The 12,935-nt window shown below is 60.9% G+C and overlaps 1 protein-coding gene and 1 long non-coding RNA gene across 2 annotated transcripts; one reads left to right on the top strand and one right to left on the bottom strand.

Moving 5' to 3' along the window:
* Positions 1 to 341: 341 nt before the first annotated feature.
* Positions 342 to 6,770, bottom strand: PHF19 (PHD finger protein 19). Its single transcript, XM_035555540.2, has 15 exons — positions 6,693 to 6,770; positions 5,460 to 5,654; positions 5,096 to 5,177; positions 4,848 to 4,943; positions 4,642 to 4,742; positions 4,377 to 4,525; positions 3,970 to 4,065; positions 3,664 to 3,732; positions 2,702 to 2,822; positions 1,883 to 1,950; positions 1,623 to 1,793; positions 1,461 to 1,548; positions 1,201 to 1,286; positions 994 to 1,089; positions 342 to 855 (listed from the first exon to the last, which is right to left on the bottom strand). Exons 2-15 carry the CDS (start codon positions 5,643 to 5,645, stop codon positions 504 to 506), a joined length of 1,761 nt encoding a protein of 586 aa, XP_035411433.1. The 5' UTR covers positions 5,646 to 5,654; positions 6,693 to 6,770; the 3' UTR covers positions 342 to 503.
* A 3,681-nt stretch (positions 6,771 to 10,451) lies between these two features.
* On the top strand, positions 10,452 to 12,913 carry LOC118252330 (uncharacterized). The gene is made up of 3 exons (XR_004780110.2): positions 10,452 to 10,844; positions 11,934 to 12,098; positions 12,537 to 12,913. It is a non-coding gene; the product is annotated as an uncharacterized LOC118252330 (long non-coding RNA).
* Positions 12,914 to 12,935: the final 22 nt, after the last annotated feature.

The following is a 12,935-nucleotide window of genomic DNA, read 5'->3' as shown; positions in this document are numbered from 1 at the left end:
GTCGGGCTCCTCGGCGTGACAGCAGAGGTGCTTGGCACCCAGACCCCCTCGAGGCTGCTGTTTAAGGTGTGGATGTGGTGACACTGGAGTGCACCAGGAGACCCCAAGAAGCCTGCCTGCATGACAGACAGCCAAGGGGTAGCACCCCAGGGACCCTCCAGGAAAGACCAGAGCCGCTCACTGCTCCCCCGCCGCTGCGGCGGTGCCTCTGGCTTGGCCAGAGGCTGAAGCAGGAAAGCGTCTCTCTTTTCGTATACACAGCCAATAAAGTAACAATTGTCAATGAAATACAATAGAAAGGCTGCAGGTTTCACCCCACAGCAGGTTTGGATGCTGCCTGCACCCCTCATGGCTCCGGGCAGCCGGGACCCCAAACACAGGGGGCTCTGAGCCCACCCCGGCCATGGTGGTGCCAGTGCCTCTTCCTCTGCAACGCACCAGGGGCTTCACCATGCCCCAGACTTCCAACGTTTGGTCCGGGAGAGGAATCTGGGCTGGGGGGCTCAGTAGGGGGTCGTGCCTTCCCATTCCACCAGGTACTGGACCTTGCCCTCCAGCGTCACCCGCCGCGCCAGCACCTGGTACTTCTCGCCGCAGACCAGCCGGCCCGCCGCCCCGAAGTAGCTGCTGATGGACGACTTGAGGTGCGAGAGCGAGGAGTCGTCCTCGCTGATGCTCTCGAAGGTGTGGCTGTCGATGCCATCGTCCGGCCGCTCGGGGCCGCAGGCCGCCTCGCTGCCCTCGGGGGTGCCCCCGGCCGGGCGCCCGCCCGCCTCCCCGCCTCGACGCTTCGCCCCTGCCGAGGTGTAGGCCGGCACGGCCAGCTTGCGCTTGCGGCTGCCCACTGTTCTCCGGCTACAAGAAAGGGGGACAGGGCAGGGGATGAGGGCATCAGGGTGCTGCCAGGGACAGGTGGCAGCCCCTCACTCCTCTGTCCCCAGTTGTGCCACTGGGACCCCTCTGGAAAGGGGGTGAGGGGGGCACAGCCCTCACCTGGACTCGTAGGAGAGGCTGGTGGTGGCCGAGCCTGAGGTGCTGGCGGCGTCTGTGGAGTCCACGTCCGAAAGGAAGGTCTGTCCCGAGCTGGCGCTGGGGAGGGGAGGCAGCGTCGGCCCCAGTCCCACACAGGGGAAGGCTCCCACAGGGGACCCAGTCAGGGACTCTGCACCTGGGCTTCAAGCCTGGCTGGGCAGCACTCACCTCTTCAGGCTCTGAATTTCATCCAGTGTGAAGTCAAAGATGCTGGCCAGGTGATGGTTTGTGCTCCAGGCGGAGGTGAAGTCGCTCTGCACCGCAAAAACGAGTGCCCTCAATATGGCCCAGGACCCGGGCTCAGTACCCTCTGCCCAGTCTCCACCTCACTCCCTCCCACAGCCCGACAGCACCCAGTGGGCTTCACACAGCCCCAGGGTGAGGGACAGGAGCTCTCCCCACCCAGGGATGCGCATCGCAGGACTCACACTGGGGATGGCGTCCTCCAGCAGGAACTTAGCCCGCTTCCGCCGCGCCGCTCGCCGCTTCTGCTGCTGGAGCTGCCGCGGAAGCAGGCTGCAAGGTAAGGGGGGGTGGATGAGGCTGTGGGACCCTGACGCTGGGGGTCCCGGGCACCTTTCATCGCTCACCTCTCTTTGTGGACGTATTTGCCCTTTCCTCTCTTCTTCAGCTCGCACGAGCCGCTCTCGCCCGCCCCCGGGGCTTTCTCCGGCAGCACCTTGCTGGGGGGGTTTGGCGGGACGCGGATTCGCAGGCGAAAGATGCATTTCTTCTTTTTGATTTCTTTCCCACAGAGAAACCTGGGGAGGAAACAGCCCTCAGCCTGGGCGGGCAGGAGCATCCTGCATCCCCCCGGCCCTGTGCCCCCCAGGCCATGCCCAGGGCTCACCTGCTCTTGTAGCTGTTGAGGGCGTTGAGCAGGTGGGGGCCTCGCTCGGACACGGGGGTGCCGGTGAGCTGCAGGGGCAGAGGAGAGGCCGGGCTCAGTGCTTTTGCAGCCGTTATGCAAAAACCGAACAGACGGGGGAACCCGCACGCCGGCTGCCTCGGCAGAAAGCGAGGGAAGCAAAACCATGCCGGCGGCGTAACAGAGTTCAACACGCCTCGCTTTTATCGCGGCTCCCAGCTCCAGCCCTGACTGGGAAACTTGTCAGCTACATCACAAACAGGAAAATCCCATCATAAAGTCGATTAAGCAAGCTTTGAGCACGAGCTCCCCAGGCCAAGTGCTGTGGGGATGAGCAAGGCTGTGGGCTCCTTCAGGTCCATGCCATGACACAGGATTTTGTGGAGATGCCCACGCTCATCAGGGCAGGACTGCCAGCACCACGGCTCCACTGACACGTGGACCTGTCCCCTTCCACCCTTTGGCCACCTGTCACCTGTGTCCCTGTGCTCTCCCCACAGTCACCCACCCTACAAAGCCAGCACTTCCAAAGCTCTGGCCCTTCGCAAACAAGAAACACACCAACACACCTCCGGGTCGGCAGCCAAACGAAACCTGGGGCAGAGCTCGCTGCCCCCAGTTTCACCGTGGACACTGCCCTTCACCGTCCAACATGCCCCAGCATCACAGGTCCAGCCACCACAGCGAAGGCCCGGTCCCCCTGACCATGGCTTTGGGAACAGCCAGCCCTGACTTGCCGCCCCAGCAGCAGCTCTCCCTCGCGCTGCTGCCCCCCAGCTCGGCCCAAGCGTGGACATTTACCTTTCCGAGCTGCAGAGGGTCCCAGTGGTGGTTCACGAAGGCCAGGATCTCCTCGAAGTCGAAGTACTTCTTCTTGCTCTGCACGCCCAGGTTGTAGAGGGCCAGATGGACGACGTCCACCCTGTGGGAGTGACCAAGGCCAGGGGTCAGCAGCCTGCTCCCGGTGCAATGCCATCCCCAGCCCACTCATGGGTTACGGGACCACAGTTGTGGGAAGCGTGATGGCCCGGAGCACAGCCTGGGGGACGCTGCAGCAGCAAGGACAGCACACCTGTACCTCAGGGACTGGGACATTCCCAAAAAGCAAGCTCCCTGAGGCCAGGAGCTCAAGGACATGCAGCTCCCAGGACAAACACCCAGACTTCTGGTGTTTTAATAAGCTCCAGCCACACACTCTTGCTGCAGTCAAGTACAGGAGCAGGATGGCTCTTAGTCACATGAAGACAGACTGTTTACAAAACCGCCTCTCCTGTGGGACTTTACACTTGCGTCTCCAAAAATGAAAGCCAAGCAACATATCCTGGAGGATTTCCCTTATCCCTCATCCAGCCTGCTACCCTGCGTTGCTCCCTGCAGCATCCCCACAGCCTGTTCGCACCACCAACGCATCCGCAAGGAAAAGCTGCGCTGCTGGCACTGTCAGTACATTTTATAAAGCACTTTCGGACCACCAAGGTGCACTATAAGGTACCATATAAGCTTGTATTTAATCACAAAATTTGATGACGCGTCCCCTAATTGCTTTTTGCAATTATCTTCTGGCAAATGTGTGCTTTGGCTCCCAGACAACACAGCAGGTTTGGAGCACACTGTGTGGGAGATGCTCCACGAACTTGCACTGCTAAAACCTGGCGCTGGGGCTGGCCCCAAGGCGAGGGCTTGGCAGCACCAGGCACCAGTGAGCCTTGTGTCCCACAGCGGGGACCCCAACATGTCACAAAGGAGCCGGGGCCGTTCCTTACCATCTCAAGGGCAGGCGCTTGATGTATTCAGGTCCCTGGTTGCACACGGAGCAGAAAAACACATAGAACCTGGAAAACAGCAGGGACGGAGCACGTAAGGAGGGGTGGGATCATCCTCGCAGGGATGGGGGCCTAGGGATGAGTAGTGCTGGGTGCCGAAGGTGACTGTGACCAGGAGGAGCGGGACTCAACGGACGGGGCCACCCCTTCTCCCCCCACCCCAGCACGGGGCTGCAGCAGCACCCGCCTCAGTGCCACAGCCAGCTGGTGGAGACGCAGATGGGACCCCGGGACACCAGGACGTACCGGTCTCCGAACATCATGGGGTCGCTGAGGCATTGGGTGCAGGCTTCGTGGAACCACTGTCGGCAGCGGTAGCACTGCAGCATCTTCAGGTACCACCTGGGGAGGGAGAGGAGCTGGGTGACAGTGAGGGCAGTGGAAGTGGCAGCCACCACCCCGGCATCCCCAGCCAGGGAGATGAAATCTGACCGTGAGAGGCATCGTCCATGGCCACGGAGGTGGGGGCAAACGGTGCCTCCCAATCGCAGACACAGAGCGGGCAGCAAAGCCACCAGCCTCAGGGAATGGTCCCCCAGCTGGGGATTTGCCTCTTGGAGGAAAAATCCCCACCCTGACCCCATCTGGGTTTTGCAAATGTTTTTGCACATTAAACTCTGCGGGACAGCCCTCCCAGCAGGCAGGGTGCTTACTCGCCGGGGCCCCCGCAGTAGCAGTAGCACTGCTGCTGGTTGGTCCGGTGCGGGGAGTCCCACTCCAGCAGGTCGGGGTTGTAGGACAGCACCATCTTGACGGCTTGCAGCGTCTTGGCGATGGCTCCCTTCTTCAGGGCACCCCCCTTCTGCAGGACCAAGCAGGATGGGGGTCAGCACGGCCACTCGGGGGGGGCCGCATCCTGCACCGCCGCACCAAGGGCAGCCAGCAGACGCAGCCGGCACCCCCAGCAGCCCCACTCACCCGCACAGCCAGGGCAAATATGCAGCGGCGACAGAACCACGGCGTCCCCAGCGGGCCCTCACCGCCGCTTGCCACCGGGACGTGGCACTGCTGGTGATAACCTACGGGAGGGCTCAGCATCAGCACCGCCAGGCTGGCTGGACCCACGGTGCCGGGGCGGAGGTGCGTGGGATGCAGCAAAAGCAGGGCGATGTGCCCGCACTCACCCAGCCCACACTTCCCGCAGATGAGGATTTCGTTCCTGGGCCCCGACGTCTTCCCCAGGCAGATGTTGCACTTGGGCTCCTCCCCAGGGACGCCGGCTATGGAATAAGGATGGCAGGGTCAGAAATGCACGGGGCACAGCCACATCCCTGCACAACTGCCTGTAGCACCAGGCTCCTGCGCCCCATGTTGCTCTGAAACTGGCAGGGAAGTGGATGCTGGCAGCAGGGGAGGACGGGGTGGCACTCACCATGCTGGATGTCCTTCCAGAGGACCCAGTACTTGGAGTTGTCCTCAAATGTCACGAGGCAGCTCTGCTTGGAGCCGCTGACCTGCGGGAACAGAGTGGGAAGATCCAGTGAGCCCCCACTCCCATTTCCAGCACTTTCCTGTTTTCCCCCACTGACTACCCTGACTGAGAGCTGCGGGAAGGCAGGTTTTGGGGGTGATACCCAGGTGATGTCAACCCAAAAAGCCCCGATGACCAAAGACATTGCAGCCCAGGCCAGCAACTCTGCGAGCCACCCCAGGGAATGGCACTTGCACCAGCTACTCTTTGGATGCCCACTTTCCCTTCTGGGCACCCACTTTCCCTTTCTGAGTACCCCTTTTACCCTTTTGATCTTTCCGAGGTAGTAGAGCCCATCGGTCCAGCGGCACAGCACGTACTGCCCCTCCGTCAGCTTGACCATGAGCTCCCTGCAGCTGCCGCCCCTCCGCGCGGAGGCCGGCGCTTGCTGGACACGGCCAGCGGCCGCGTAGACATCGCGGATGATGGGGTTCAGCTTGCCGTTCTCCATGAGCAGAACCTGGGAGGGACACAGCCGCTCGTCACCGCGCCGTGATGCAAGGCACCCACCGGCTGGGCAAGGTGCTCGGCTCCACGGGGGGCTCTGCCCGGGGGCACCGAGCCTGTGGACAGTTCAGCCCCTGCAGCGGGTGCTCAGAGCCCACAAAACCAGCAGGGATGACCTGGGCTCAGCCATGGTAATTTATGTGAAATCAGCCAGAGCAGCCTCAGTCCTCGCCACTGTCCAGCAGGGGTAAGGGGACCCTGATTGCCCTCAGCCCTGAGCTGCTCCGTGAGTGCAGCACGTCCTGCAGAGGGTGCCTTTGGGGATCTGCAGCTTTAAATTTAACGTGAATTTTACTTGACAGTTGCCGTGCAGTTTTACAAGCTCCCAAGCCGGAGGAGCGGGGAGCCACAACCAGCAAGTGAAACCCGGCCACCGGGCTCCGCTCCCTGCGAGGGCTTGGAGCGAAGAGGCAAAGAGGCTGTGCCCGGCAGCTGCGCCTCCCTGCAGCTCCTCTTGCACCGCTCTGAGCCACCCCTAAACCAGCCCCAAGCCGCTTCCCCCCCCCCCCCCCGGGGGTGCGGTCCCGGTGCCACCCGTTCAGCGCCGGCAGCGGCCGAGCCGAGGGGACCCCCCCCCGGGCCCGAGCGGCCCCCGCCCGCCGCCGCGTGTCAGCGCCCAGCCGGGGGGTCCCGAGCTGCGCCCCCAGCCCCAGCCCCAGCCCAACGCGGGGGCTGCGGGACCACTGCGGGGCCGCTTCGGGCCGCCCCCCCAGTCGGGCTCCCCCAGCCCCGGCGGCACCTGCCGGGCGGCGGCGGGCAGCGGCGGGGAGCCGCCATTGGCTCATTCAAAGGCGCTGCGGCGCCGTCGCGTCCCCCCCATCCCCGTCCCGTCCATCCCCGTCCATTCCCGTCCATCCCCGTCCATTCCATTCCCGTCCCGTCCCGTCCCGTCCCTCCCGGTCCCGCCGCCCCGTCCCCTTCCCGCCCCGCCGGGGCTGCTCCCCCCTCCTCGGCCGCCCCCGCGCCGAGCCGAGCCGTGCCGTGCCCTTACCGCTCGGCGCCGCGCCGCCCCTCTGCCGCCGCCGCCGGGCCGGGCCGGGTCAGCGCCCGCCCGCCCGGGGGCCGCCGGGGCCGCGGCGGGGAGCGGCGGCGTGCGGCGGGGGCAGGGCGCGGGGCGCCATCTTCCCGCGCTTCCCGCGGGCATTGACGTCCCAATTATGCAATTAGCGCGGGGCCGCCTCCGCCGCCGCCGCCGCCTCCCAGGGCTCGGCTCGGCCTGGCACGGCTCGGCACGGCGCGGGGTGGACGGGACCGGGGTGGACGGGCACGGCTCGGTTTGGCACGGGGGGGTCGGCAGGGCACGGCACGGCACGGGACACCATAGCCCGGCACGCTGTGGCATAGCACACCATGGCACGGCTCGGTCTGGCACGGATCAGCGCGGGGGGGTCGGCACGGCACACCATAGCGCGGCACACCATGGCACAGCACACTATAGCGCGGCACACCATGGCACGGCGCCCCCCCCCCCCGCTGCAGGCAGCCCCCCCCCCCAGTGCACGCACAGCCCGTGGGGTGCCTGCAGCTGCCCCACGCAGGTGCCACCGCCCCGTGCCCCCCTCCTCCGCCCCAATCCGGGGCCCCTCCGCCGTCACCCACCCTCCTGGAGGTCCCCGGGGCACCCCCAGAGCCCCCCGGGCAGGGGGCGGCCAGGGGTGCCCCCCGCGCTGCCCTGCCCGCGCCAGGGAACAACCCATGCTGCCGGGATTCCCAGAACCGGGGGTCGCTTTTCTCTGAATCTCAGCAGAGAAAATCCATCACTGCAAAAATGCTTTGGCCGGTGCCAAGAAGGAGTCTGAAGGATTTGCTATTTGCCGGAGAGTGCTGCCAAAACAGAAATGTTTTCAGGCCTGCTCAGACAGCAGAGAAGCTGATTCCCGATTTAGGGTCGGAGCCAAGCGCGAGCGGCGTCCGTCTGAATTTTATTGCTGTAATCGATGAGCTCCGCGCAGCGCCGCAGGGCGGCTTCCCCACACTGGGGCTCATTGCACACCTGCAAAAAAGTTCACCCCGCACACGAGCTGCTCCCCTACGCATCACGCAGGGTTGGCACGGTGCTAAGATGCCTCCTGAAGGTCTCTGCACAATTCTGTCATCTTAGAGTTAGTTTTCTGCAGCTCAAACTTCACCACAAAGCACCGGCATCGTGCTGTGAGCACCCGGCCCAGCAGGCAGGCAGCGCCGCTCGTGCGAACCTGGGAGGTTCTGCCACGCATGGGGCACTGCAGGAGTGCTGGTGGCTGATTTCCAGAACTCGAGCAGTAAATCCGTGTTGTCTCCCGAGTAAATATCCTGCCCACAGCGCTGCAGGCCCCAAAGTGCCTATGTCAGAGAGCAGGGCAAGATGAAGCCAAGTTCATTTTAAAGCTCCTGGACGTGAGCACAGTGGCAAACACAACCTCTGCAGTGCACCTGGGACCCTGCTCAGGGTTTACTGAGAAATGCAGAAATAGTCCAAACAGTCCTGGATTGTCCTTCTGGGGGCCAGGAACCATGCTGTGCCACACTGTGCTGTGCCATGCCATGCCGTGCTGTGCCATGCCATGCTGGGCCATGCCATGCCGTGCCTACTCCCAATTGCCCAAGGCTGGGCCCATGTTTGCAGAGCTTTAGGAAACCAAAAAAACTGGCAGCTCATTCTCCCTGCATGAAACACCATCCTGTGCCTTCACGGGGAACCTGACGCATCTTCAGAACAGCCCAACGACCAAACTCTGCGGTGAATCATGGTGTGCTAGCCATGAGTCACGGCAGGATTAAAATAACTCCGGCACCATAACCCTGCTCGTGGACAAACACTGCTGCTCACCTTCCTGCAGTGCCTGGTGCTGGTTTGGACCAAAAGCAGCTGGTTTGGGACAGGAGGGCAGCGCCGTGCTGCCAGCCGCTCTCCTGGTGATGCTCGGGCAGGGATGCTCTCAGGCACTCCTCAACCATCATGGCTTATCCTCACAGTGTCCTGGAAATGCAGGCGGTGAGACAGCTGCATCGAACCCTGGGTCACGCTCACCCCGTTAACAAGTGGGAACAACGTCAACAAGCCCCCTCCAGCATGCAGCAGCTCCCTCCACCCTGGGAGAGGGCACCCCAAGCCCAGGGCCTGCCAGTGGAAAGAGCACGTTAACATTGCCTTGGAACAAAAGTCCCAAATAACAGGAATAAAAGAGGAATCTGAGGTGGATGCTCTGTTTCTGAACACCAGTCCAGCCACACGTGAGCATCTGTCCTGGTTTCTCCATGGGTGCCTCTGCTGAGCCAACCCCATCGAGCCCAACGCGGGGCTCGGGCACAGCTGAGCGGCCGCTTTCACACCAGCGGGGCCACAGGGACCTTGGTGGGACGATGCCAGACCCGCTCCACTGTGGAGGGACCCCCGGCCCCTGCCGACACATTCCTGTGCCGCCCTCACAGCCCGGCTGCAGAGCCCTCGGCACCCTGGCTTGCCGAGCCTGGCGGATGCTGAGCTGCTCTCCAGGTGAGGAAGGCGCTGGTTAAAGCAAAGCAGCAGCAGCAGCGGGCCAGGGCCATTCTGGGAGCAAATGAGCAGGGATGGAGGCCCGGAGGTGGGAGCACAGCCCGGGCTCACGCAGAGCCCCGGCAGCCCTCCGCCTCCCTCGGACGAGCCAGGCTCGCGCCACGGCAGGTCGCTGCGGCTCCTTCCCCGCCATTGGAGCTCCAAACAAAAACAGCATTTGCAGAGTGGTTTGAATTAAGCCTTGGTGGTTAATTACTCTCCCCCCTCCCTCGTTTTGTCCCCAGAACCCTTTCATCATCCCCAGCGCTTGCAAAGGCGGGGAAGGCGCTTGGCCGAAGCCCCCAGGGCCAAGGGGCTCCTGCAGCCGTGTCCCGGCCGGGAGCTCGCAGGGGCAGAGCAGGGTGAGCAGCTCCCAGCTCCCAGCTCCCAGCTCCCAGCTCCCAGCTCCCAGCGCTGCCTTTCTTCCGAGGGCGCTTTGAAAACTGCCCAGAAATTGGGTGGCTTCTTTTCACAGTGTTTTTCTTTCTTTGAAAACAGGAGTGGGAGGAGGGGTTGTATGTTGGCTTGTAGTCTTGGAAACCGAAGCCGAGGAATATTGAATGGAAACCCAAACACGAAGCTGCCTATGAACTCCGGGCCTGATTTTGAGATAGGATCTGCAGAAACGACGCGCGCTGCCTGCAGCTGCCCAGGAGCCTCCTGCGGCCGTGCAGCGTGGGGCTGCAGTGCTCAGAGACCTCGAGGCCCAGCACAGCTCTCGTACGCTCCCCGAAACAATTCCCAGGTGCTGTTTCCGTCTGGAGGTTCAGCTGTTAAAATATTGCACATTCATGCTGATAGAAGTAGCCACAACAAATGTAATTTGAGGCTACTGAGTTAATTAACCTTGACCAACACTTCCCTCTACTCCCCAGTTCTCCACCACCTTTGCTCCAAAATATCTCCCTGGCCAACACGATCAAGTTAAGGAAGCTCAAAGCAGCCATGTGCGAGGTGGCAAGTTCTGCTTCTGTCCTGAAGAAGGGTTAAAGTAGGTCTTTTTATTATTATTATTATTTTATTTTTTATTAGTATTAGTTAATTCAGAAAAATACTACCTTTCCCTACAAACCTTGTCCTTGATTATTTTAGACCATCCTAGCTACACAAGCACTACTACTCTTTGCCAGCCTTACCATTAAATACGTAGCAACCCATCCTAATTTAGCTCATTAGAACTCTCTATTATTTTTTTTTTTCATCATTTGAGGACCAGAAAAATCAGCTGACAATTTGCACAGCAGAAGCGATCTGGTTTGGATTAGCAAAGTCTTGATATTTCTCCAATTCCAGTTTCTGTCCCAGAAAGGGGAATCCGTCTCCTTATCAAGAAGGCCGTGTGGCTGACGGCCTCGGAGATGGGTCCCTTCCAACTCGGGATATTCTATGATTCTGTGATTCTATGAGGATTGGGGAGGCTGTTCCTGGAGATGAGGATCAGGGAGGCTGCTCCAGGAACACGAGAGCCTCCGCAGAGCCCCGTGCTTGGAAGGCGCCGCAGCTCAACGCATTCCACACGGACACGGTAATGCTCGGCCGTGCTTCGCGCGCTGCGGCACAGGGGGAGTCGGTTCTCGTTCGAGCCCTCCCCGAGCAAAGCGATCTACCAAAGGGCACATTGAAACAAAGGTATGGTTGTAATTAGAACGAGAGTAGTTAAATCCGACGTTCAGCTGTTTTATGCCAGCTGTGCCTTTAAAAGGAAGAGCATTTAGGCGTCGGGTTTCATGTCTTTTTATTGTTTATTTAGTATGAATTTAATCCGTATCCTTTTTTTTAGGCTTAACTTTCTTTGCGTGCTTCCATGCAATTGCATAAGACATGAAGAGCTTGTAAGTGTTCTCACAGCTGTGCAAGGTTTATATTAATGGAGCCGTTACATAATTTTGACACAGATATGTTATGTACACGTCTGCAGCTTCTGAGCTCAGCTCAGAAAATACCACTCCCCCTCTCCCCCCCAAAAAAAAAAAGAAAAAAAAAAGAAAAAAGCCCATTTTATTCCAGGGACAACATGAAAAAGAGTGAAGACCTGGGTGTACTGGTGGCTGTGTGCACACAGCGCGACAAACGTGCTGCTTTCACAAGCTCTCACAGCTCAGCTTGCCTCTGCCTCCTGCAAGGCTGGCTCCTACCTGCTGCAAACGAGCAAAGCTTCGTCTGTGTGGTGTCCCCGGGATGCTGCACAGCACCAAGTGGCACCAGGCACTGCCTCCCCCCCTTCGCAGGCCTTTGCCACCCAGGCCTGCACCATCCCCAAAGCTGGCTCCACGCAGTGCTGCGCTGGGACAGGGCCCCGGAGCATCCTGCCCTTTCCCTGGGTTACTCATCCGGCCAGCTGGGAGGCCTCTGCCTTCCTGCAGTGCTCCCGTTGGCTCTGACCTCCTGGCTGGAGTGGCACTGGGGCCCCACAGTCAGTAAAATACTGCCTGCTTGCAGGATTTGAACAAAATCAGTGGAGTTGTTAGTGGTAGAATCAGGCTAGGTAAAGGCATGGAAGTGTCGGGTCCCTCACTCAGCTGACTGCAGCCCTCCACCTGCACATGCACACACACACACATTTTTTCTTCTCCCTGCAAGCACATCTCCTCTCCCGCACACACGTGCTGTCTTCTCTCCCACGCACTTTCTCTTTCCCCAGCTCTCAGCCACCCACGGTTTCACCGTTTCCCCCCTCTGTCTGTCACACCCAAGGAAAACCCTCCCATTTACTTGCAGGTGATAACCGCTCTGTCGGGACGCATTTCACAGAACCAGTGGGAGCGGAGCACAGAGGCAGCCGCCCCCCACCACGGCACCGACCCCTACAATAAAAGCCGCAAGGTGAATCCCCAGGGGAGAGGCAGCGTCCCTGGCAGTGAGGGCTGAGGAAAGCTCACCCAGGTATGGAGGGGCTCCGACTCCCATGGCAACGAGGCAGAGCTGCCACTATCTTAATCTGCAGTGATCTGGAGATCAGCGGCCTCCCCGCTCCGCTCTGCTCCGGCTGCAGCAGCCAGAGGCTCTGAAAGCAGCTCGCGGGGCCAATGGTGCCACTCGCACACCTCCCCGCGCCAGACCCCGCTCTGCTCGGGGCCCTGCTCCAGCCGGGGATGGGGGTGATGCTGGAGGCCTTGAGCTGTGCTGGGCACGAGCTGGACAGGAGGGAGGGGGGCAGCAGCCTCCCAGCCCCTCTTTGCATGGTTGGGGCGATGCTGGGGATTTGTCTGACCCATTTTCCTTTCTCTCAGCCTCCTGGGGAGGATTAACACTTAAACGGGTCAACACTGAAGATGCAGCTCCGTTCAGGAGGTCCTCACAACCCTTTGTTCAATTTTCCAGCATGTCAGAACCCCATCTGCTGGGTGACACTCCTTCCATACAAACGCACCAACTTCCAGAGGCAACAACACGATGACCCCGTTCTTCTGGCACTGAGACGAGAGCAGAGACTTTAGGGTTCGTTCCCAAAGTTTCCACAGATTCCCTGCAGGACCACAGGCGAGCCACTTCATCACCGCGCCTCTCGGTTGTCTGTCAGCATCCTCGGGTCTGCAGGGCAGGGGCTGGCTGTCACCGGGTCACCGGGCAGCGGCAGCACAGCTGGCCCTGTGCTGTGTAAATAAACCTGCCTGGTGCTACTGCAGTAGGAGTCAGCGAGGTTTGCAGCGGGGCTCGGCTGTTCCTATAGGAAGCTGCTGTCATCATACCTCCAGGTTTTCTGAGTCAATTCCCGATTTT

Source organism: Cygnus atratus, chromosome 19, assembly GCF_013377495.2.
Source record: "Cygnus atratus isolate AKBS03 ecotype Queensland, Australia chromosome 19, CAtr_DNAZoo_HiC_assembly, whole genome shotgun sequence".
In the NCBI taxonomy this organism is placed as follows: Eukaryota; Metazoa; Chordata; class Aves; order Anseriformes; family Anatidae; genus Cygnus; species Cygnus atratus.
The sequence above is the reverse complement of the archived record's forward strand: the minus strand, read 5'-3'. Positions and strand labels throughout refer to the sequence as shown.

What these genes read in the sequence shown, in the direction of transcription:
- PHF19 (XM_035555540.2), bottom strand. Translation starts at nt 5,645, where the DNA reads ATGGAGAACGGCAAGCTGAACCCCATCATCCGCGATGTCTACGCGGCC. An exon ending in CTCAACAGCTACAAGAGCAG is followed by an intron (nt 1,794 to 1,882) that starts GTGAGCCCTGGG and finishes TTTCCTCCCCAG; the next exon opens with GTTTCTCTGTGGGAAAGAAA. An exon ending in AGCCTCTCCTACGAGTCCAG is followed by an intron (nt 856 to 993) that starts GTGAGGGCTGTG and finishes CCTTTCTTGTAG; the next exon opens with CCGGAGAACAGTGGGCAGCC.